The sequence below is a fragment of the Passer domesticus genome, chromosome 7, assembly GCF_036417665.1.
Source record: "Passer domesticus isolate bPasDom1 chromosome 7, bPasDom1.hap1, whole genome shotgun sequence".
In the NCBI taxonomy this organism is placed as follows: domain Eukaryota; kingdom Metazoa; phylum Chordata; class Aves; order Passeriformes; family Passeridae; genus Passer; species Passer domesticus.
The window spans coordinates 52,839,635-52,865,305 of NC_087480.1; the positions used below are offsets into that span (position 1 = coordinate 52,839,635).

Here is a 25,671-nt window from a genome sequence, read left to right on the forward strand (position 1 = left end):
GACAGATGATGAAAGCTGTGTGTGTTGAAAGTCTGTATTGTTCGAAGTGCCAGACATCAAAAACACTCTTGTTTTGGTCTCAAGTTGCTGTCTCTTACTCTAGGAATGTCACATTTAGAGAATCCTTTCCAGCATATGCGGAGTGGAGATGTATTTTTCAGGGAGTTTTCACACATATGTATTTCAATGAGGAAAAACAGTGCCCATGGAATAATTTGAAGCTTTCTTAGTGCTGGAGCATGAGAGAGTACAGGGGATGATGAATACTCCTAGTGCCAGATTTTGGGAAAATATATCCTAACCCAGAGAGTCCTGAGTTCAGGGAAGCCAACAAGAAAGTCTTGAAGGAGGCCTTTCTGCTCTGTGCTGATGTGTTAAGCTGAAACTTTATAATTCACTTGATGTTTGTGCTCTAAACTGATGCACTTGAGAAAACAATAAACAGAAACTTGCCTGTACACTGGTCCTTCTCATCCTGGCATTCCAGAAGCTTTCTGTGACTCGTGGGCTGCAGGGAGCTGTTGATCCCACAGTGTTCAGGCATGAAGGCTTTCAGAGCATGCTGCAGTGCTCACAATGTCAGTAACGATTTCTGGCTAATGCAGCTTTTTGGTGGTGTCATCTCTCATTATCACATGGGCTTTCCTTGGGCTTTTTCTTGTCTCTCATTCAGAATTTTGACCTTCCTTATTAATTAAACAGTGACTTTCCTGCAGCCAGTGATTGAGTTATTCAGTAATACCTGCCTAAAGCCATCATAATAAAAGACAGAAGTTCTTTTTAATGCAAATGATTTGGTTCCAGATGTTTTGATCACATTAAACGATGGCTCAAATTAACCAGCTATTGGATTAAGCAACAGGCTACCTTGGCTGCTTTTTCTAATCATCGTGATTCCTAACATGTTTGTTTCCCAGAGCATGCTCTGAAGAAGGCAGTGTAGCCCCTAGTTTTCATGAAATAAAAACAATAGAGAGGCAGAAGCTATCTAGCACAGGTTCTGTGTTTTTCATAGCAAATCTCTTTCCATAAATATTGCCTGCTACCAAGATGGTGCTCCGACTTGTTTGTGGTGGTCTGAGAAGGAATTTTTCAGGGTGTACAGGAGGCTTTGTTGTCCTGGAATTGATTGTTAAATACCTTGTCCAAGGCTATCAGGTGCTACATCATCCTTCCACATTCAAAGGAAGTTCTTGTAGAGGGAGTAGACATGTTTAGTGGAAGGGCCTCAGATTTAGAAGGCAAAATCCAAAACAGGCTTCAGTGGCTTGATCACTCAACTTTGAAAGCAATTTCAGGGAAAGATTTTAACCGTTCTAATAACTTACCATGGGGATGTGTAGCAGATACCCTTCTGCTAGTTGTTGAATTGTGAATAGCTGCCTCTGTGGAATCAGAGTGCTCAGCTACAGGTTACAGATTTCCTCTGAAAAGTGCCAAGTAACAGTCTCTGTTCTGTTCATAGAGGTCAGAATTGGGAGTAACTGGGATTTTCTGGTGTGAAATCTTACCATTTTTGCCAAGGTCTTATTATTTGGAGCTGAGCAAATAAAGAGTGGACTTACAAACTTGACATGTCTTCCTTTTGTGTTTGTTTTCTTTCCCTGGTTTCTCCATGCAGCTCGGATTGGAAAAATGAAACGGAGGAAGCAAGACGAAGGGCAGGTATGTCCCCTCTGCAGCCGGCCCCTGTCAGGATCCGAGGAGGAGATGAGTAGGCATGTGGAACAGTGCCTTGCAAAGGTAGAGGCGCAACAGGATCACCAGCTGCCATTCCCTTCTCCCTGCTCCCAGCTCTGTCTGTAGTTAACCTAATGTGGGGCAAAAACTAACGTTGCTGAGCTTGCAGGCAATGCTAACTGTCTCCCTGAGATCTGTAGTCACTTCTTTGTCTGGGAAGATGGATTCTTCTGGATTTTTCTGTTCTGTTGCATTAGTAACTTTTACTTCATGCACTGTTCTGCTCTGTTACAGAGGTTTAATTTGTAGATTTTAAGGGTGGAGCTATTGAAGTTTATGAACCTTCTGTAGGACTTCAGGCATCCTATGTAGCTCAGAAAGAACAGTTCATTTTGATCTGTGCTTTTGACATTAGAATTATTATTTGTTGGGTTCTTTTGTAGCAGACTGGGACTTTTAAAGGTTGCACGATCATCTTACTCCAGGAAAGTGCATTTAAGCAGAACCATTCTCTTGCTGTTCATCCCAAAGACAGCAAGGAAAGAGAAACAAGCCCCAGGGCAGGGAGAGAGCTTTGTCATAGGGCTTTTTGTTTGTGTTTCTCAGGAGAAACTTTCAATAGAGGACTTGTTGCCTCAAGAGGTGCATAGTATAAAGAGAGGTGTATTTTGATCAGTAAGCTCCAAAACTGTGTTAGAGGAGAGCACTTCTGCTAGCGCTCAGAGGAATCTGTGATGATATGTTCCTCCATGATAGAGGAATTTTGCATGCAAGGCAGGGGAATGCATGTTGAAATGAACACCAGCATTGTTGTAGGGACCAGACCTTATATTTCCTTGAGTAAAAATTATGAAACTTGCAACTTGTTTTAATCTTAGGTTGTCAAGTTCTTCCAGTACCTATTTACTTCTAGTTTAGGTTAGTATGAACAGGCATGGGAATAGAGGCTGCTCTATGCTCTATACTTAGCTGTCCTGGGAACAGCCCAGCTTTTCTTCCCCATCCCACCATGAGTTATGAACCCCAAAGAGCCATTTCATGCATCTCAGCACTCTGCCCCTCTCTCTGCTTTACTCCATGCAGAGAGAAGGTTCGTGCATGACTGAGGATGACTCTGTGGACATCGAGAACGAGAACGGCAACCGCTTTGAAGAGTACGAGTGGTGCGGGCAGAAGAGGATACGGGCCACTACTCTCCTGGAGGGAGGATTTCGAGGTGCGCCAGTGTTTCGGGGGCACTTGTGAATCATTCTGCTCTGGAAGTTAATCCTATCCTTAACCTATCTTTAAAGGGAGGGACATAGGGATTTGCCTTCCACAAAAGGCAGAATCATCAGCCTTTGCCAGAATGTAAAGTGATTTGTTTTTTGTCCCTCTTGAACGATGAGAGTCAAAATTTGTGCAAATCTTTAACAAAGCGTGGGGTTATTTCTTTCTCGAGGAATGTGGCTGAAGAGGGAATGGGTAGATCATATGGGGAAAATAACATTTTATATCTCACACGTAGTAAGAAATACATGGAAATATGTGAAGAGAGAGAAATAGAAATGAAATTGTAAAAATTCCCAGCCTGGAGTGACGAAAGCTGGTGTATCAGCCTCTGGTGATGTATTGGAGGTGACAGCTAAGTCGCTTTAGCACCTGCATAAAATATTAAAGGGCCAGTTGTGCATTTATCACTCCATCCCTTTTAAGGTTGATAAATGAGAATCCAGGAACCTGCTCTGCACCTCCAGCACTGCAAGCCCTTAGGGCTCTCAGACAAACACATTTTATTTTTCCTCCTTCTTTTGCTCCTTCCCCAGTGACGGGGAAATCAGTTACCAAGGAGAGAGTGAGTTATGGCAAAATTTGACCTCTTGTGAGCTTTATTGGTGAATGTAATTTTAGCTAGAAACCTGGCCCCTTTCTTACATTCAGCCCTTTGGCCTCAAAGAGGAGGATTTACTAAACTGTTCATTGGCATGAACCTCAGGCACTCACGAGAGTTTCTCACAAGCAATCCACGTAGCGCATGCTTAATGAGAGGAGGAGTGCTGGCTCCCTTCGTTCAATAAAGAGGATGGGATGTGATCTCTTCCTATATCAGCTTGGATTTTAATTTAAAATATCTCAAGGGGAAAGGCTATTGCATGAGGGAGTTGGACTTAAAAGCCAGCCGTGTGCTCAGCTAAAACCAGGCACTCCTGATCTGCTCTTGCTTTCCTCTGAAATTAAATTGTAGCTGGGTTATAGCCGAGCAGATGATAAGGAGCAGCTTCTTTGGGCTTTAAAGGACCCCCAGTGATACCTGAGCAGCTGACAGGTCTCTAGCACCTGGCCTTCCTCCTCTGGAGCACACCTCTGCTGGCATCTAGATTCAACAGCTGCCATGCTTCTCTAGAGAAGTGTCCTCTTCCCTAAGCATGGGGAATTTTTTTTTTCCTAACAGCTTCCTACCTAGTATTTTGGGATAATCAGACAGTATGAACAGGGTACCTATCTACTCTGTGCAAGAAGTTGTAAAATTTGGAAAGCCAAAGCAAATCTGGAGTGATCTCCTAGAGCTGGCTGATTGCATTTATTTTTAATGAAGTTACACTTTTTCATGCTCTCTTTTGTGGCTCTCCTATTGTCTCTGACTGCTGCATTCATGGGCCTCCATCAGTCAGGACTGCTATGTGTGCTCTCAGGTAACCTTAAGGTGACTGTCTTTCTTCTTTTGCTGCCAGTGTTGGCTCTTGCCAGACAGAATTCTTAATTTACAGCCCTGAAGCACAGCACAACGTTTTGTAGATGCTTTCTAATGCTTAAAACTGCTTTGTCTGGAGTTGGCAAGGCCCTCGTTAACCCCTGTCACCTGAGGCTTTGCATTTGGCTCTGTTCCCTTTGCTGAGAAGTAGCAGTGATGTGGAAATCAAATGTCTTTTATAATGCCAGACAGCCTTTACCAGGCTACAGGGATGTCACCAATGTCTAAAGAGATGACATGGGGAAATACATAAAACTGGAGGGGAAAATAGATGGCCATGTGTCTCATTAATTTCGGTTTTAATGGTGTGTTGCTCTGAGGAGATGTCACAGCTGGGTGAAGGGGGAGCAGGACACTGTGGCCAGTGTGTGTTGCACATAAGTCCATTGGGCAGCATTACAGCAGTGTCTTAAAATTAACACTGATCCTGGCTTTTTTTTTTATCATTTTTGGTTAGGGGACAAGGTTCATATCACTCTCCACATGAGGAAAATTCTTTGCCAATTATATAGAAAATCCCGACAGATTCTCAGTTGGAGTAAGGTCGAGAGACCTTAGGTTTTTCTTCCTAAAAACAGAAACATCAGGGGAATTAACAGCGCTGTTTGGATTTTCTGGAAGATGGTCTAAAACACAGAAGTAACCACAAGCTGAAACTCTCACTTGGAAGGTTCCTAGGATGACACTTTCCTGCTTCCAAAGCACTTGCAGAGGAAACTTGCTCTTCTGACCTGAGGAGCTGTCTTAGAAGCTGGAAATTATGTCTTCTCTGTTGGTGTTACAGCTGCAAGCCCCCAGTCAGGTCTAGTGCAGCAGAGCCAAAGCAGACCTGCTTGGCTGCCACAGCTTGGCATACCTGAGGCAGCAGGTGGACAGAACAGGCTGTGGCAGCAAGTGGGAATACGACCTGAGAAGTGCAGGGATCAGTGTGTTGTCTCTGAAGCTGTTGGGTTTGGTGGAGGATTTCAGTCAGGAAATATTTAGTACTTCCAGCTGTCCTCCTGGCTTCTCAAAATTTGCTGCCATTCAATTTGCTTTCCAAAACTGGAAAGATGCAAGGTATAAATTAAGATTATTGGCAATTATATAGGGTTTGGAACCACTTTGTTTCAGCAGAGGTACTGCTTGAAGCAGGGGTTTGTAGGAGAACTTGTGGTTCTCTTTGGGGATAGGTGCAGAATAATACCAGCATGAAATACCAAATTCCATTGAAATCAAGCGTGCACTTCAAAGTGTAAAACCATACAGATAAAATAATCAGATATTCCCCTGCCTCTGTACAGTGTCACAAGACTAAAATTTCTCTTGAAATACCTGAACATTCAGTAACTATCTCTCTCCATGTCTCTGAATCATCTCTCTCTGAAGCTCTTTGTTGCTCGGAATTATTGCATGCCACCTTTAATGAGTTTCTGTGTTTAGGATGCCAACAAGGCTTCGCAAGTGAAAGCGTCAAGTAGCTTGGTCTCTGATGTGGGGTTTGTTGGGGTTTTTTTAATGCTCAACATATTTGTAGCAATTCCTCTATTCCAGTCCAGAATGGATGCACGTTACCCTCAGTGTTTACACTGTAAGGTTATCCCTTTAAAGAATTCCTGAGGGAAGTTCAAAAGGTTTTTTTTTTCTTTGAAAGATTCAGTGTCTCTTTTTGTGTGTATGTTTCTTACTTGAAAGAAGGGAAGGGAGGGGGGGAAGTGGAAAAAAAGTGCTTTATCTGAAAAGAATCACATCAGCTTCACACTGATAGAAGCTGCTGTCATCTCTTAAACGGCTTAGCACAGTCAAAAGGCAAGAGGACTTAAAACAGTGTCTTACACAGGGATCGATGGGTGGAACACATAACTCGTAACTGCAAAAAAAAAAGCAGCTCGGGGGGAGAGATAACGGTAATGATTGCATTGAGGGAAGCTTGAGGGAGGCTTGTTCTTTGTAACACAGCTTCAAAGGTGTCTGGACTGGTGCCTAAGCAAACTGTCCTGTGAAGTTGCTGCCTCTGTAGGTCGAGGGAAGGCGGGGGGGTGGGGGATGCTTGCACCCTTCTGTTTCTTAACAGATGGGACAAAGATTAGTAAATGCCAGGTTAGTGGTTCCCTTCTGCTGCCTCGGATTTGAGGAGAGGATTTTGTCACTCGGTCCCTTCCCGTCCGTTCTGGGAGGCAGCTTGCCCGGAGAGGGGATGGAGGAGAGCGGGGCTGGGAGCTGGGTGTTGGGCGGGATGTCAGTTTATCGATCGCACCTCAGTCAGGAGAGCTGCGGGCGCAGCGCTCTGAGCACGAGCGGCAGCGTGCTTAATGTGATTGAAAGGCAGTTAAAATGGCGGTGACCTTTTCAGGGGGAATTAGATTGCCTGCCAAGAGTGGTTAGAGGGAGTGATAACGCCAGCTTGAGGAAGCTGTCCAGTCTGCTTCAAAGGGAGAGAGACAGGGAAAGCAAGCTGGCAGCAAGTACCATTTAAAGCACGAACCGTGCGGTCTGATAGAACAGAGATTGCTGTCCTCTTTAGATATGAAAGAATTGAAGAATTGTAGCTAAGTTCTCTCCACCCGCCCCGTCCTCCTCTTCTCCCCTCCAGCTCCCCCACCAAAAAGCCTTCCTCTAGGTGCAGTAGCAAGCTAGTCACCACTGCTCTTCTCAGTTTCTTTTGCTTCAGCAGATCAGTTGCATCAAAAATAACACAGAAGAGAGAAAGACTTTAAAAATGTTAAAGTGGCAAGCAGGGTATTTTCAGGGAATGGTACTTTCTAACAAAGATCAACATGACAAGGATCTGTCTGATAGATTGTGATACTCTTGAAGAAGGAGAAACACACAGGGATTACTTAACTCTGAAGTTTCTCTTTATTTTTCTGGTATTTCTTTTTATTTCCCTATGCAGCCCTTCTCCCAAGCTAGCAAAGGGCTTGGTTCTATTTGCTAATGTCTTACCAAGGGAAAAGAACAGCACAACTAAGTGTATGCATAGAGGGACTTGGTAAAGCCTTTATAAGCTGTAACAAACTGCAGTTATCCTTGGGGGTCCATTTGCATTGGATCTCATGTCGTGTACAATTAGGGCAGCTGCCTGGAAAGTAGGACTGTATTAAAATGATTAAAAGTTTCTAGCAAATGGCTGAAGCCCTCCCACTGCCAGCTTTGTATCGACACAGAACCAAGATATGCTTCAGTTCTAGCAGCAAGTGTTGTAGACCAGCCTTTGTCCACTGTGGGTTAGTTGTCCCAGAAAGAGCACTGGGGCAGTAGCTGTATGGTTTGTTCTCCTTCAAAATCCAATCTAATGCAGCATTAGAATAATTTTTTTCATGTGTGAGGTCCTGGCCTCAGAATCTAAATAGATACTTTATAGGTCTCCTATCTCAACAACAGGTTTTTGTGATTACAGTGACTTCTTGGGTCTGGTGACTGCCTGGCAGAAAGCTCCAAATAGAGAGGGAAAACTCCTTTGTGCTTCTCGGTGCAATTTCATGAAAATGGAACTCTACAACAAAACTTAAAATCAGTGTTTGACAAGTATGTGGAAACTGAAGCATAGAGAAGCATCTTCTCTAGTGTTAAAAAGATAGCAGCAGAACTGGCAACAAACCTTTAAAGTCTTGCTCTAGAATCTCACCTAGTAGCCAGCTGTGCCCTCTTTTTCAGATAAAATATAATGAGACATACAGGGAAGCTTCAGGAGGCAAGGAGACTTCCTATTTTTTCATGTCAGGAGATTCAGACTGCATTTAAGGTTATACTGGTAAGAGGGTATAAACTGATCTATTCAAATGCAGCAAAAGCATTTGAGCTGAACAGTTAATGTGTGACTTCTCTTAAAAGACTCTGTGGGAAATGGAAGATGTCACTGGCATATTTAGGCCTTTTGGAAGAGTGGTCTGGTAACTGGAATCATCATTGCTGCTGCTGTGTAGATGAACCAGAATTCATTCCTTTTACCCTAGCAAGCTAAAGCAAACTTCAGCTTGGGTGCAAGAGCAGTCTGTGTTAAGAGTGCAAGAAATCTTTGCTGAAATGAAATTCTTAATCTTCCTCCCGTTTAGCAAGAGCTACATTTAGTGCATTTTTCTGACGTGTTTCCAGTGTCAGCATCTCTCTCTAAGGTGAATGTGTCTGTACATCTAAGCATCTTTCCCAGCCTCTAAGCCCTTGAATTTTAGCCTTCCTATGTTTGGGTTGCTACCTTCTACTGGTCACTTCTACCTGCTGTAAGCTTCCAAGTGGGCAAGGTGTATAAATTCCATGTTTCTCAAGTCTTAGTGTGTGCCTTATGCCTGTTATGGAGGACTCCTGAGCCCCAGAGCACTTGTATCCCTTACCTCAACCCTTGTGTGAAAGTGGTAATCCTGGTAATCCCTTCATTGCAGAAGCACAATCATTTGGACCGGTCTGATGGAGTAGCCCCACCACTTCTTAATGTTTGCACCCCTCTCTTTTGGGGGCAGGTAGTTGCCCATAAGGTAATACTTGACCTAAAAATGCTAACAAAGTCTGTTTGCATGGTGTTAGATACAGTAATCACATGGGCTGCACCTGATTCTTTCTCTGTTGTTTGTGTCTGTTTGAAGGATTCTGTGGTTAATAAATATCTCTTAAGTATTTTCCTGTATATTAATATAAGTTTACTCTAGTGAGCCAGAAAAACAGATTAGACTATTATGTGATTTAACAAGAAAAAAACATTTTACTTTACATACAAAAGCCAGCATGACCTGCCATGTAACTGGTGCCCAATGTCATGTGTGTTTGAAATTCACATAATTCTTCAAGGAATACCATTTTGTTTATTTTGGAGCACAAAGTAATCAATTGCACTTAGCAAAGTAAAAATAATTTTAACTGGAAAAAAAGAAAATTGTGAGGATAGCCATTAAAATTTCTCATTGCTGATTGTAGATTTTTGTTAACTTGAATGCATACAAAAATATAAAGAATCTAATTTTCATGTTCCAACTACTAGAATGCATTAGCTGAAAGGAGCACAGTCAAGTAAACCTTGGTGGTTGGTTTATGAAACACCGACAGCCACTCTAACCAGGAAAAGACTTTCTGCAGGAAGAAGTGGAATTCTTTACCTTTTGCAGTATTACATATTGGGGGTGTAATACTGTAAAAATATTACATCCCCAATATTTACATTACAGTGTTACATATTGGGGAATACATATTGGGGTTGGGGGATGAAAAGGGATGCCTGTCAACTCCTTCCTAGAGGAAGTAAGGGGGAAGAAAAGAAAACAGAAAATGCAGTTGTAACACCATGAAAATTAGCAGGAGGAGTAAAGGAGCAGGTAGAGCACCTGAAACTACTCATTTTTTTATGTAGACTGGGTTTCAGTCGACAGTTCCTTTAAACTTCAGGTTTTGTCGATCTCAGACATTAGTTGCTCTGCAATCTGGTTTTCTACTGCTCTGTTAGCTGTGGTTTTGAAAATCCCAGGCTTTAAGATAGTAATCTGATACATTTTTAATTTTTTCCCCTCTCAAGGGTCTGCAGTTTTGCTAGAGCTGCAACCTACTTCTTGGACACTCAGGTCAAACTTGAGCTTTAAGCACACAATAGTTGATTGACGTGATTTTAATAGCATTTTAGAATACAGTTGTTAAGTCAGGGGCAGTGAGATGTTCCTGAAGGAAGAAGGGAGCACAGGTCTCAGTGGCTCTGAGCAGCTCCTGTCTCCGCGTGTCGTCTCCTACACGCGGCGGTGAAACGCGTTATCGAGTAGTGCCCGGAAAGTGGCTAACTGCGTTTGACACACGCCAACTCCCTGCCTCCACACTGGATAATTGCATTGTCAACTGTTCAGCAAAGTGGCAGGTGACACTGCAGCCGGATTGATTGTCCTGCTATGGAGGCTCCCAAGACTGTCAGCCACCCAATCGATAGAGTTTACACAAGACACTGTGACTGCATCTGTAACTAATTTCAGTTTGAACCTCGCAAGATGCGGCTGTCCCTGTTTCCTGGCCTCTCTTCTTTGCTTGCATCTTCTCCCTGGACGAGGAAGTTGTTTTTCCGTGAAAGCCTGGTTTTATTTCTTGTTTTGGAGCTGGAAGTGAAGAAATCAATGGTGTGTTTTGTGGTTTCAGAGTTGAGGGCATTACAGCACATGGCTAACTAGCAGCTCCAGTTTTGCAATCAATAGACTGATCAATTGATTAAATTAGCACTGATTTTTCTTTCTTCTTTCCAGCCTAGAAAAGAATTAGTTTGGGAGGAAAAGCACATGTGTTTGGCCTATGAAATTTAGCCCTTGGTTTTTCCAGTCCTTGGTTGCCTTTCCCCCATGAATACAATCTCTGTGCTCATCATTATTTAAAGCAAACTGCATTGAGCCCCGCCACTGGCAGCAGCCCGCTGTAAGCCAGGGTGTCACATTCAGCTGTTCACCAGCCTTGCAGCTTCATGCTCTGCTGCCTTAGAAAAGTCATCCTCCAAGCTCTGCTGTGCTGCTTTATTATTGGCAAAGTTGCGACATTCCTGTGATCCCTGTCAGTGGTGCTTATTGATCCAGTGATGTGAATCTGCTTAGTGATTCAAGATTACTTTAATTCTCCCTCTTCCTTTTTTGTTTGTTTCCACCCTCTCCCCAGGGGAACAAAACCTTTCAGATCCACCTTTCCCTAACTGTGGAAAACGAGCTGTAGCTGCAAAGACCATGGCTGTTGCTGCTACTTTTGTACTTCAGCTCCAGGTTTTGAAGAGCAGCCTTTGAGACAGACATGAGGCTGTTCTCACCTTCCTGTATCACATCAGCATGAGGCTCTAGGAGGCAGCCATGAATTGTCAAACCAGATCAGGTCTTTGGTCTGGTCCAAGTGTGTTTCCCCCTCTGCAGCCATAGTCTGTACCTGATGGGTTACAGGAGGCACAAAAGACATCTCTGGAATACTCCTCAATGCTGCAAGGGGTAGGGAAGCCTCTTCCTGAGTCTTGCAGCAGCTGGCTCTTACCCTGTACAGCAGTGCTTGCCTGCCCTTTGTTCAGCATGCTGCTGCAAAATTATGGTAATGGTCATAAAATTATATGGCCCCTTTCCTTAAAGGCAGCTGTTTCTGTGATCTGTTAGCAAAGATCCCTGTAAGCACCACACTGGTGAGCAGTCAGGTCTCTGACAGCCCATTTGTGCCCCTGTGGGACCTAATAGACAGCATCAGATGGATCTGCTGTTTCAGGTGTGTGCTGTAACAACACAGTTGGGTGTCACTTTTCCAGGTAAATCACCATTTAGCTTTAAATGGATCTGGCTCCAGAGAAATAAAGCTCTTATTTTGTAAGCAGCTTTTTTTGGCTTCTAAATGTCGGGTTTTTTTCCTGCAACAGGCTGGGAACATCACCAGAACTATTCTATCCCTGTTGGTGCTAGGAAAAAGTGGGGGTACAATTTCACTGTTGAAAAACAAGGCTGGGAGGCATTATGGATCTGTAGGAAGACCTGTGTTCAATTTGGCCTCATCTTTGCTTTCCTCTCATTTTCAAGAATTTTTAGTGGCTTTCTCTGTCTTCCCAGATGTCTCTTACAACAAAATGCCACCTTGTCCTCTTAGTACTAGTTTGGGATACTTCAGCATATAATGAAATAAACCCAGTTTAGAGCCATTCTTGGAAGTCTGTGAGGCCTGGCCGTGAGTCTGCATAAACTACTTTTATTACCTCCATTGTTTTTGCTCTCCAAGAAGCCAAGGAGTGCCATTTCGATAAGAAAATAGAATGAACATGCTGGAAGGGGAGGTTGTACAGAAGGGGGTCACTGCAAGGAGTGTAATTAGCAAAGGCTGCAGTTGTGGAGATTTATGGGAGGCTTTTCTTCTTTCCTGAGCACATGTATGCTACCTGCAAACAGAATGAATGCCTCTTCCCAGCCCAAATAGGCCCCAGTAGAGCTCTATGCTTCTAAGATGGATTTGAATTTAGACCCATTTATGGAATTTACACAAAATTTGGGATTTCTAGAATATTTCCAGTATAGATTTTTCTCTCTCATACACACACACACTCATCTGTTCCTTGGGGGCCAAACTGGAGAAATGTTAGTCATCCAGATGATTTTGATCCTCTGCATGAGCAGTATCTAGTGGTGGTGCAAATAATAACATTGATATTTTATTTTTCTTCCTTGGCTTTCTTTGCAGTGATAATAAAATAGATAATTAAATATATACAGAACAGCTGGTCACCAAAACTGATCTGCCTAGATAGGAGTTGAGGAGCAGAGGTGGGCACAGCAGGTCTGTGTGTTCCTACCTGTGCTCATGAAATCAGGCTGGGGTCATTTGGGTCTGCTGTGGTTTGGTTGTGTTTCCATTCTGCCCCTAAGACTGCCAGTCTCATGTGAGCTTGTGCCTGTGCAGGAGCAGTGCTGTCAGCACCTGAAGCAGCATATGTTGTCACTTGGACCATCTGCTGCTGAGTGTGATGGAGAAAAGGAGGTACTTGAATGTGAAGTCCTTTTATCTGTTCTGTGAATCTGCTTATATATCATGTTAATAACTCTTGATCTTAACCTGGGCCACCATTCACTGGAGAGTTGATCAGGTGACCACTCATCAGGAGGACTGCATAAAGGAAGTGAGATTTGAGAAGCGGGGCAGGGGTCAGAGAGATGCTTAGGCATAGGGGGCAACTTAAGAGAAAGAAAAGTGCTTTTATTTTATTTTATTTGCTTCCCCTAAGAAGGGGAAGGAAAGGATTTCTGGTGAGATTTATCTACAGACATTATTAATAGGTGCATGGAAAGAATGGCAAGTGCTTTTACCTTCGAGCTCAGCTGATTCCTGTAGCCTGCTGGTGCTTGAAGTTGGCAGCAGTTACGAGGCTTGCGAATTTTTCCTGCTTGTCTGACCTCTGAGTCAGTATTTCAGAAACACTGTTGCTTGTGTAGAGTACTTAAATTTTTCAGAAAGTAACAAGAATTGGTGCTCAGGCAGACTGCTCTGAGACCAGCCCGAGCAAAGAAAGCTGTGTACACAGTGCTAGGTAAGTGATGTTGATAGGTACATTCTGATTGATGGGTGAGTTTGTCTCCCAAACTGTCACAGGGTTTATAGAGGTGCCACTCAATACCAGTGCTGGAATTGCATGTCAGAGCACCTGGCTACAAGAGCAATGGGGATTGGAGACAGAGCTGTAACTTTGTTTTTTCTCTGCTTAATGGCCCCAGCGTCTGACCTGCCTGTTCACTCCTGTTTGTCTGGTCCTTAAGGAGGCAGCTGGGATTAAGACTGTCAGAGAATTGTGCTGCTTTAGCATCAGGAGGCTAATTGTATTGGGGCTGGCAGCATATGACAAGGGGTAGCCTCCTACCAAAAGCACAGCAAGAGCAAAAAATGTTCAACAAGGGACAAGAAAGGTGTAAGAGAGTCTGCGCTGGGTCTATTCTTTTTTCATCTAAAAGCAGCATTTTCAAATTCACATGTGGAATTACATTCCTCAGGCCTTGGGTGACTCCTAAGAGTCAGAGCTTCTGTGAATAGCAGATCACATCTCTTATGAATTCCTAGGTCAAACTCACAAGTTAACATTCAGTCATGGGATTTCACTTTGTTAACATGTGGGAATAAACTTCTGGTCCCAAGCATTGACCTCTGGATAACACACTGGCTTTAGAGGTCTCTACTCTAGACAGTGTTGCTGATGGCTGTGAATTATTGTGTGACCTTCAGAAGCAGAGCCTTGCTGGGGGAACCCTTCCCTGCTCTCAGTGCACACTATTGAATTGCAAATCACCTGAGTGGACTTGGTACGGGGTCTTCTGGAAGCTCTTGTCCTCTGTACTCCATTTCATATTTTCCTTTCTCCTGGATAGCGGTGTACACCACCAGCAGGAGCTGGAAGTTGTGAGCCCTCTTTACATTTGGGCTGAGTTAGTGAGAAGCAGGTGTGATCCTTTTGGGCCTTCCTTGCATTTAGTGGTCTTCTTAATCCATTTATAACAGCACTTGTCCAGAAATCTGGTTTGAATGAGCCTGAGATGAATGAATAATGTCGAGCAGTTCAGATGTCAAATATTTGAACAGCTGCGTGGGTGTTTTCACTGGCTTTGTGCATGGAAGCAACCCCAGGAAGTTAGACAAGGAGGGTCAGGTGGAAATTGTGGCACCAAACCTGATCTCACTGGAGCAGGCCTCAAAATCCATCCTTGCTGCAGAATGAAAAGGTATTATAGGATGCTGGTTGCAAGTCATTCATTATCCAGGTGATGCTGGGCCAAGGTTTGCATCCCAATTTTTATGGGATGTGCAGGAGCACATGAGATTTATTTTATGTGCAGGAGCAGTACTGGGATTTATGGTTTTTATATTTTTCCTTTTTATTTAAAGCAGCTTCTGAAGTCTTAAAACTGATAGCACAACTTATATTCAGAATATTTTTTGGATTCATGGAGGTTACTTTGTTCAGCATACAGTTTCTAAATCACTGGTTTTTACCATGGTGCAATGGACTGCACTTGGTCACATTAAAAAAATGCCATATTAAGTGAAAAACTGAGAGTTGGATCACCTGATTGCACCTTCCTTTAGGCATCAGTCTGGGAGTTCTTGTTTGATCAGAAAATAAAATTTACCTTTCCCCTGTCCCTCGTTTTAACCTGTGAACTTCTGTGCAGTGCACTCTCTGACTGAAAGGCTCTCTCAGATCATCCCAGTGTGTATTTGCCATCATAACACATACTATCCAAACTCTCCCCTTGTACACTCTCTGTTTGGGAAGTATAGCAGTCTGCTGGCAGTGCAGCTAGGCAATAGAGCTAGATTCAGCCAAAGCTCTGGAATATTTTCCTTCCAGACTTAAAAGGGATTTTCTTAAATACAAAGGTCTTGAGAGCAAGGACACAAGGATTCTGAAGACAAGGTGCCTTAATATTTGTAAACTGTATTGTAGTGATCAGATCTTCTCATCTTAAGCTCTAGCCATAAACCACCATTTGGCTTGAGTCACTTGGAAACAAAATTGATGGAAAGGTGCATGTCTGCTGTGTGCTTGGCATCTTTGCAGAGGCAGTAACAAGGGGGGTGGTCCCACTTATGTTCACTCATTTGGCCACCTTCCCCCCCACCAAGGCGCTTGCTCTGAGTATTCATTGTCTGGCTAATGTTCAGATCACCCCCTGGGACTGGCCAAGTCACAGCTCCAGCTTTGCATGATTTGTGTCTCCCACAGCTACAAGAAAAATGAAGACCTGTGTGTCCAAAGTTTATGGCCTTTGAGAAGTGATGGGCTAAAGTAATGCCAGGTGCAGGGGATGGTGTTACTGCAGGTTAAATGCCATGCCTATAAATTACCACCCCATCGCCCACTCTTGACTTTTAAAGCAGCTTTGAAAGACTATCCAGCTTCTTTGACAGGTCTCTCTTACCCCTCTAAATCTTCTCCCAAACATTGTGATGAACTGAATGAGTCAAGATTTACTAGATGAGCCATTGCAGCAAGAGGAGGCAATGGCTGGTAGTGTACAGCCAGTGTGTGAAGCACTCTGAAAGGGGTCTGCTGATAAAGGGCTGCCTCAGTGACACCATGGGGCTGACCTACAAGCATGGCTCCCACAGTACCTGGCACAGACATGGGTGCTGCATGGTTGTGTTACCCCTGCTAAAAATAAAGCCTGGCAATTACTTTGAAGTAAAAGGTAGTTTATGCTTCTAGGGAAAGGTTAGTCTTAAAATCATTGTCATGCTGCAGTTGTCACTCGTTAAGGACCTTCTTGATATTCAGGGAAGAGAAATACCAAATCCATATAAACAAATTTTATTGGGGTCTTAATGAATCAGTTAGAGCATCCATTCCTAGAGAGCAACAGTAAAGGGCTGTGTCTGCATGGTATCATTGGAAAGGAGACCTTTGCTTTGCCTGTTGTCTGCACAGATGCAGACCCTTAGAAATACAGTTCACTCTTCTGGGTTTATGTTAAGTGTGCTGGTGAGAACCCAGTGGGATGAAGAGACTGGGACATCTGAAGGCCTGAAAAGGCTGTCCTAAAGCTTTGGAATGTCCTCATTCTTCAGACATGCATATAATACTCAGTGCTTTTAAATGCACAATGCAGGGTAAAATTATTATAGAACCATAACTGCAGTACAGGACCATAGCCCTTTTGGGCATTGGTGCAAGGCCAAGGCAATATCTGCCTTACCCTTTCAGTCTTTGCAGCTGGGATGTGTTCCCTGGTCTACCACAGACGTAGGTCACCAGCCTCTGGGTGTGCCAGATCCTTCAGGCTCCAGCAGGTACCTCTGTCTGAGCCAGGTGTTCAGCTCTGCTGTCTGGACAGGGGTGTTAAGGGAAGGAGCATACTGGAGGCAGCTGCAGTGAGTACATTTCTATCTGCACAGCTAATGTACCCAAACAGATTTGCTACAAAATTGAACACAAATGGGGACCTTGCAGCCAACACCCTAGAGTTCAGGAGGTCTTTGCTTAATATCCAGTCTTACAGGAGGGAGCATATTCAGTGTTAGCTCTCATAAAGAGTAAATACACCTTCTGTAGTTTCCCTTCTATTAATAAACCCTAGGCAGAAAATACCATGTGAAGATTCATCTTTCTAGGCGTTGGTGCAGATTCAATTAAAAGAAGGCTGGTTACAGTTTACAAAATTCTTGGGACCAAAGTAAATGCAGAAATTGTTAGAAAGTGGGAATTGATGCACTGTCAGCCTCAGGTGGAACTGTAAGTGGTTACTTCCTGCTGGAATTGGGACTGGATGTGTGCCTGACACCCCTGTGCTGGAAGAGCAGAACTCTTGATGAGTTGCATTGCAATTTGCTCATGTAAGTGCTTGTGAGGAGCTGTTAATGACAGAAGTCTGATTTTTTTTCCCTTTTGTAGAAGCAGGTTTGTTGGTCTTAAATGTTTTAAATTTTAAAAATCTAAGCCATGACTAAATGTGTTTTAAAATTGAAAAGCTGTTTCTAATTGTATTTTAGCCTCTGCCTGCCCTCTGCATCTGAATTAAGTAATTCAGAACATCCTTGTGGCCTTCTCTTACCTGCTAGTAGTGTGGATTTTGCATTAACTACTTCTGTGAAAAATAAGTCTTTCCTATTCCGCTTCATTGCTTTTTCTGCCTTTGAGAGAGACCCTTACAGTGACTCCAATTCTAAAATAATTCATGTGGAGAGCTAAAAGTCGAGAATGTCCCATTTTCAATGTTGGGGGCATTTAGAGCATAAAATCTAAGAAGTTTGAGTATTTCTCTGAGTGTTCTTGTGCTGTCTTTGAAGAGGGCACCTTCCTTTTATGAGGCTGTTAAGAGTAAAGGACAGCCTGCAAACTGGTGCTGTAGCACCTTTCTTGGGAGATCTCGTACACTTCCTTTCCAATTCAAATGCTCATCCGTGTGTTTTATTTTATTTTCTCTCAGGTTCTGGGTTTATCATGTGCAGCGGGAAGGAGAATCCGGACAGCGACGCTGACCTGGATGTGGATGGAGACGACACACTCGAGTACGGGAAACCACAGTATCGTTTTTGAAAGGCTCTTACCAAGAGGGGGCCCAGGGGTGCATCTGCCCTAGGAAATGGTGGATAGTCTGTGTCCAGCCCTACTGGAAATGACACAGCCTTCTCCAGTTACCATGTTATTTGAACTAGGAAGGGTTCCCCATTACTCGCTTTGGGATTCTGCTGTTGATACAGCACTACTTCAGACCTGGTTGAAGTCTATAGGAGATATTGCAAGGGATCAGTTGGAGTTTCTCTATTCTGTTTCATAAACAATCTGTTGCCTCCATCCAGGTTTGTTCTATATGGATAGCTTTTCCTGCTTCATGGGTGAGAATTGAGTTTATTTTCCAGAAGACACCCTTTTGTTTTTAAGGGGTTTAGTGCAGTAAGCACTATTCACTTCCACTCTGCGAGATTTGATTTTTTTCCCCATTCATTAGACAGTTCATGGGCAGAACTATCATTAAAGCCTGATTTTGGGAACTCCTCCATCTGGGAGCAGGCTCTTTGGGCACAGCTCTGGGAGAGCTGTGACCAGACTTCTGCCCCAGAGCAGTTGTAAGAGGCATCAAGGAAGAATTCCTGCAAGGGCATTAGACAGACACTGCCTTAGCTGTGATGAGGGGCAATGTACAGCTATAGAATTAGGTTCTATTGAAATCTGCACCAGCCTTTAGGATTGAAACTCCAGCCCTCCACTGGTAAAAGAGCTCTGTACTTCAAACAGAATTTGTGAAATTCTGCAGGTCAAGTTTGCATGAGTTCAGGAACTAGTTTTCCCTCTCCAAGAAGCTGTGGAATCATGTTACTATCAAAGGATTTCCGTTTCTCTCCAACTAAAACAAAATTTTAATCCAGAATTTAAAAGCGGGCCCCTTCGTGGGTACCAACCCCTCTATTTTTTAAGATGTTCCCAGTTAGAATTAATTTGTTTTATATCCCAGATAGTGTGTCCTAACCATCTCAAAAGCCTTTTCACTGTCTGCAGCCAGGCTGTATGTTCCTTAACCCTTTGTGCTCAGGTACACAGAGGCAGACATTATCCCTTGCACTGGAGAAGAGCCAGGTGAAGCCAAAGAAAGAGAAGCGCTTCGAGGAGCTGTTTTAAAGTAAGTATCCTGCCTTTCTAAATTATGCATTCATTACTTTTGGAAAGTCTCAGTTTGTGGAAAATACCCTGTTCACTTGAGTGCAAGGGTTGCAACAAGAGACTTACAAAGAAGCATAGTCCAGCAGGTGGGTCTCTGTTTCTACCTGTGCAGCCTCAGTAAAGCCTCCCTGAACACTGCTGGACAGAGGATGAATTCTGGCGATGAGGAAACTGTGCTGGACTAAGGCCTTATGCATCATCTTGCTTCATGATGAAATGTGTCTCTTAGCAGTACAGTGTGGTGCTGTTGGAATCTTGGTTGGCACAGTAGGAATCTGGCATCCCACGTGTGACTTCATTGCATCCGATTACACGTTGTGGGGCATGCAAACTGATCCTTCTGTATTCAGCTGTGGCTTGGGGCAGGATGTGTGCTCTGCCCACATATATATGTGGAGAATGTAGGCAGCCAGCATTCAGGGAACTCAGGGAAGCATTCCAGGCAAATAAAATGAGTCTTACCAGGGAGCTAGGATTGCTTTCTAAGCCCCCTGCCCTGCATAAAACAGGACTTAAATTACCCCTCTATCTCTTTCACTGAGTGATCCTGTAGGGTCAAGGTTGAAGTGATTGATAGAGCAGTGAAATGAAATTTTCTTACTTCTTAGCCTGTCACAAACACTAGTTCAAAATTAGGTTTCACTCCATAGAAAAGTGGCATTTGCCACACTAGATCCAAACCATTGGTGCAGTCAATACTTTGCTAACCATGCTAGTCCAGAAGCAGGGCTGCAAAGATGCTGAAGCTCCTTCACAGCCAGGGCTCTGGTATTGTAGCAGGAGGATTCTTGGTTATCAGTGGCTATGGACACTTAGTGCTTGGTGAGAGAACTGAGGGTCTGAGGCCAGGAGATCCAGCCCCTTCATGTGGCTTGCACCTAGCACATTGTTTTGCTGTTTGGACATGGTTCTTCCTTGCACATTTCCTGGATTTGTTTGCCCATCTCTACAACACAAGAGGTGATGTTGCTTATAAAAACACTTTGAAATTCTGTTGAGTTTCTGTAGAAATGTAGTAGTGTCACTGATACCATGCAGCATGAGCATGTTTTTTTCTGGCCATCTGCTTACATTTTGAAACTTACACTGATGGATAGAAATATTAAGAAAGGTTGGTGGAAGGGATAGCTTTTCCTGAGTGGCAAATTTTTTTGTATTCAACCTTTAGATATTGTCCTCTTCTCTTTTAGTGGTGGCACACCAAGTACCCGAATAACGCCGGAGTTTTCTAAATGGGCCAGTGATGGTGAGTGTTGAAATTGTAAATTGTTCACTTATATACTACAGGAGGGCAGTTAGATAGTCCATGTCTCCTGTTTGCCAGTACTTAGCAGAGGTAGTTACTAATGCTCTTGAAGAGTATCATCAGATACATGTGCACATAAAAGGACACTGTCTTTTTGAAACTTTACAGTGCAATTAATTATCAATAATGGCAGCTGGGGAAGTTCCCAAAAAATGCCGCCTTAACTGGTATGGTGATGAGAGATAGGGTTTGTATTGACTTGATGTCATGTCACTGAAAGGCAAACTGCTGCATTACAGAGGGAGCCAGCAGAGCCTGACAATGTGATGGTGGTGTTCACCGGCTGGGTGTTTAAACTACATAGGTGCATTTATTATTGGGTTTTTTCCAACTGCTTTTTCTTCCCTTCTTTGAGAGGATATGCTAAAGACTTGTATCATTTGGGTAGATCTTGTCCTTGCCAGCCTTTGTATGGCAAGAAAAGCCTGCCCCTCTGAAGCCTTCACCTTGGGAGCGAGACTCTTGGATCCATCCTATTTCATGACCTATAGTTGAGACTCCAGAGCAAAGGAGTTAATGTCAATATGTACCTTTACATACAGTACTTGAAAGCTCATCAGATTGAGAAGGAAGGGGGAAGTGTTAAACCCATTTGACTGCTGGGGGTTTTTATTCAATGCCAGCAGCACTGTAAGTGTAAGCAGCAACCTAGTGGAAATATGAGAATAATAAAACCTGGCGCTTTCCAGCTGTAGATGCCAAATCCATTTCCAGAGCTGGGCAGTGCTGCTCCATCTCCCTTAGGAAGGAAACTGAAGCTCAGTGACCTGAAGAGACATGTCCCAATGATTTTGTTCCCTGCTCTGTTCCTGTCATGCTTTGGGCATTTGATTTCCAGCCTTGAAAGTACCTACAAGATATAACTGCTTGCCAGTGGGAGTGGGGGAAGGGAGCAGAACCAGTTTTGCCAAGGGCATGATGGTTAAATGGAGAACATAGGATATCTATCGCAGGCATTTCCTTCTGTGGGAATAGGTAATCACATTTCTTTTCTGTGATGTAGAAACACTTGCTTGTAGGTATTATCAGCTTCAGTAGCTACAGCCATGGAGGTGATGAGGAGGCAGCCCTGATGACATTTGCTATGAGCTGTTTTCTTCATACCTTTTACCTGAATCCATGGTGATGAACCTGCAACCCTGGGGCTGATTCATCTTCTCATCTCCACCTGGTGTCTCACACCCTCTCCTGTGCTGGGAACAGCCATGATGAGCAGACTGTTCTGTCATTCTGGTTACCTGATGTATATTTTTCTCTGCTTATGTCTGTGAGGTCTCAGCGAATGGGAGAGGCTGAGAGCAGGGTCGGGGCTGGGTGGACTTGCTCCAAACCCACCTTTGTAGAAGAACACTTCCACGTGGCAGCTGTATCAACCCTTCTGAATTAAATCCTGGCTTAAACAACGGATACATCAGTGGGGGTCAGATCACTATGAAGTGGGGAGAGAGCAGTTGTATTTTGAGCCCTGAATCATAGAAATACACTGTCCAGAGAGGCTCCCCCTGCCAGACAGAGACACTTAGTATCAGTCACCTCTCTATCTCTTACCAAGAACTGGCATGAAAGTGACTCATTGCTGTCCTCTGAAACTGTGATTTGCTCAAATTATTTCATTGCAACGATTTAATGTTTTCTTACTAATTGTTGTGTTCTTCTCTCAACAGAAATGCCCTCAACGAGTAATGGTGAAAGCAGTAAACAGGAGACCATGCAGAAGACCTGTAAGAACAGTGACATTGAAAAGTGAGTGTGAAGTGTGTAGCTTTCCTTTTTCTTGTTTCCAAGAACCATAGTGTCCCATACTGTGCTCCCAGCAGCAGTGGTAATCTGAAGGTAGGCGTATTTGAAGCTTTTACCACTGAGAAGGGAAGTTGTGCTGCAACACAAAACCTGAACTTGGAGCACTCACCACTGCTGTGTTGACAGAGAGCTTGTGGGGACTTCTCCACCAGGTGTCTATGAGGGCATTCCATTCCAATGACATGGAATTGGGCACAACTTTCAAAGGGCCTCTCTACTGCAAATTGCCTTCTTTTAAGTTATGTAAATAGATAGATCCATGCTTGCTTTCTCTGTCTTCCATCTTTCATCTCTCAACAAAAGAGAATCTCCCCCTAGCAGCACTGTTACTTGGAAGAAGTCTCACTGAGGGGATTTCTTTTTCCTTAAGATCTATATTGAGCCTTTGTATGGCTCCTAATAGAAATAATGTCTCAGTTTCTGAGTTTTTTACCTGCAGCCCTTTCAGTGGTTCAGAAGTTTCTGAAAACTTCTGAATCACTGAATATACAGTAGTGTATATTCACTGTGTGAATATACACTAGTGGAGGCATCTCCTTTCCTGTCTCTTTCTGCTCACTGAATGTGCTGCAGTCTAGTCTGAAATGCAAATAAATGGGTTTATCTGCACTGCTCATTTGAGTCACAACCTCTGTTCTAAACCTTATTCCACATGCTGCTGGGGTGACTTACTGCTTGGACAGATTTGATGGTCCAAGCCTAAAACTACAGGCTGTTCTCTGCTGCCGTGGACTGCATTAGCTGGGATGGGACAGTGTTTTAAAAAGATGATTATTGCTTGATAGAAAACATTGCTCCAAGATCAAGTGAGAGACCAAATTTGAATGAGGTGGAAGCAATGATGTAATGGTGGGTTTTAAATATTTCATTTTAGGATGACATCCATGGATAAATTGGGATGGGGAAGATCTGGTGGTGTAGCATTAAGCTGACTTTACAGAAAGTTGTCATTTTTCTAATGTAGTTTGTTCTCCTTCTGCCCCTGGTCCTGACATGAGAGGTTGTGTCTCTGACACATTCTTGGGTCTCTGACATTTCAGACAGCCTGGCAGAGTGTATGTTTGCAATCAGAGTTAACTGGGGAAACTCTCTGCTGTGTTGGGAGCTTTAACACTGCTTTGCTGTCTTGGCACTTTCCTTTCTACAAGCCCTTTTTGTTGGCATGTCCCAGATGTTGGCTGTCTGCCATTCGATGCTTCTTGGTCAGCAGATTCTGTCCAAGGACCACTGAGTCTGGGAGCCTGCAGGTCAATGCAGAACCAGCTTTGTCCTTAGAGTGAGCCAACCATTGCATGCTGTCTTGGTGGCAAGGACTCATCCCTTCTGCCCTAATCTGTCAGCCTGTGTCTCAGCTGCTGCTTGCCTTCCCTTTGGGCCTCCTGCCTGTCAGTGCAGCAGCCCTCCATCCTCCCAGATCCACTCCTATTGAAAATCTTTAAACTGTAGGAGCTGAAAGGATTTGACATTTTCCAGAACACTTGAGCTCAAGTGATAAAATTGACATAGCTTTAATAATCTGATCAAAGAGGCTTTAGCTAGCACCTTTTGAAGGGTCCCAGAATCCTTTCCAAACAACTCTCGCGCTAACGCTGCTGTGACGCGCGGAGGGCGAGCGCGTCTGTGCACACACACCTTGCTCTGCAATAACCTTGCCTGCTAAAGCTTCAGTTCTGCTAAAAGTCACTAAAACCCAAAAGAAATGACAGGAAATTCCTCACATGTCTTGTTCAGTCTTTCCAATAATGTTGATTTTTGAAAGTAGCAGAGGGACCTTTTTGTTCAAGGTAGTTTATTTCACCAAGGTTCAGAAAACAAGACAGTGTTTCAGGTGGAGAATTCCTAGCTACCTTTTTTTTTTTCTCTCCTCTCTCTCCTTTCCTTTGAGATTCGTGTGTGATAAATAGTTTCTGTCCTGCCATTTAAGGAGTCTGAATGCTCTGTGTGCTTGTCTGTGTAGAGGGGTTCTGTTAAATTAATTGATAACAGGGATCAGAGCTAGAAGCCTACAGAAAAGGAGGGGGAAGGGTTTCTCACTGTCTGGCTGCTTCCCACTCCACTGCTGAGCCATGATATATGGCGACCTAGCCCAACAGGCTAAATTGATTCATCTCTAGTTCCTGTTTCTTAATCTGGAGCTAAATTGGTTTCATTTTTCTTGTTTTGGGTGGTGCTTACAAGAAGTTTTTGGCAGCATCACTTTACTCCATTGTTTGTAACTTCAATTTTTGCCTTTAAATCCGAACATTATTGATTGGCATGTTAAACCTTGTGTAGCATCTGATTAGCATTTTTTAAATTGTCCAGAAGCACATGGCTTAGCACCTGTGTCAGCCGTGCTCTCTGTTTAGAGCAGGGGCTAATAGAGTTAGCAGTGATCTGCCTATTGATCCTTCTCTTACAAGAATGACGTTCCTTCCTCCCCTCTTCCAAAAATAAGTCCAGGCAAAGAGAGTAGTGTAGTTTTGTTTGGTTTTTAATCTATTAATACAGTACACTGAGCAGTTCTCCTTTTGGCATGCAGCTGAATTTCTTCACTTGAGCAGGTTTAAATTAATCTAAACATGGGGTTTTGTGGGAGAGTTTCTTGCATGTAGAACAGCCTAGATGGGGTTTGGGGTAAGTCTGTTTGTTGCTCTGCTCCTTGTGCTGTGCCAGATAATCAAGAACTTGGACGAGTTGATCTCATTTTGTGTAGTGTTGAACTTCAGGTGGCAGCCAGGGGTAGTGGGAAAGAAACATGGGTGCTGCCAGCTCTCTTTCCCAACACTGTGAGGTGTCTCAGTGCTGTGTGGTTTTTTTTAATCTTGCCAATGTGAGGTGTCTGGAAGAGACACTGGGGTGCTGAAGGCTCTTGCGGGGAGATGAAGGAGCCTCACACTGTCTGAGCCCTGCCTGTCTGCTGAAGACCCCAGCCATTGCCAAGGCAAAGCTCAGCCGGTGCAATGCTCCTTTACCTCAGCTTGAGATGCAGCTTTGCTCAGGGAGCAGCTGGTCCCTAATTGCCCAGGCACGCTCCCTGATGGCCTCCACTGACGTCGGACTCTCAGCAGAAGTGCTGCTCACAGAGAGCTGCAAAAAGCACCTTCCCCACAAAAAGTCTTTCTCCCTGCCTTGTGAGGGTCTGGTGCCATTTTGAAACCAAGGTTCCCCGGGGTTAAAAGCCAGCATCTTAATTCAGAGTGCCAGTGTTCAATTTTGCTTTCTGCTACAAGACTAGATTGCAGGCCAGCGAGAGAGTCTGGGTTAGTGGCCCACTGGGTCACCTCCCATTTGTTTTCCTCAATTTTGTGTTGTCATAAATTCATTCCAGCCCGTTGTGGTTGATCAGTTTATCTCCGCCGGGGCAGGGAGCGCTGCGAGCATGATGTATGGCACAGAGCATTGTAGCCAGCCTCTCCATGAATCACTCCAGCTGTTTGGTGTCAGCCCCAAAGCAAACAGGGCCCGGCCGCTGAGCATTGACTACGATGAGCTCAGTATGGGAAGAGACATGACGTATGAATGTTTATTTAATAATTCTCTAATATTTCCAACGGAGTGTGGCTGTGCCTTCTGGGAGGGGTGAAAGGG

The 25,671-nt window shown here is 43.8% G+C and overlaps 1 protein-coding gene across 6 annotated transcripts in view; it reads left to right on the plus strand.

The window, feature by feature from the left end:
• The window catches only part of RNF220 (ring finger protein 220), a 210,819-nt gene that overhangs the window by 162,072 nt on the left and 23,076 nt on the right, over nucleotides 1–25,671 (plus strand). For 4 of the 6 annotated variants that reach the window (XM_064428681.1, XM_064428680.1, XM_064428685.1 and 1 more), the window contains 6 exons: nucleotides 1,622–1,743; nucleotides 2,764–2,896; nucleotides 17,764–17,860; nucleotides 18,868–18,954; nucleotides 20,186–20,241; nucleotides 21,966–22,044. In XM_064428681.1, coding sequence (XP_064284751.1) covers nucleotides 1,622–1,743; nucleotides 2,764–2,896; nucleotides 17,764–17,860; nucleotides 18,868–18,954; nucleotides 20,186–20,241; nucleotides 21,966–22,044 — 574 coding nt within the window. The remainder of the gene's footprint in view (nucleotides 1–1,621; nucleotides 1,744–2,763; nucleotides 2,897–17,763; nucleotides 17,861–18,867; nucleotides 18,955–20,185; nucleotides 20,242–21,965; nucleotides 22,045–25,671) is intronic. The other 2 variants (XM_064428683.1, XM_064428684.1) reach the window with 1 other exon arrangement.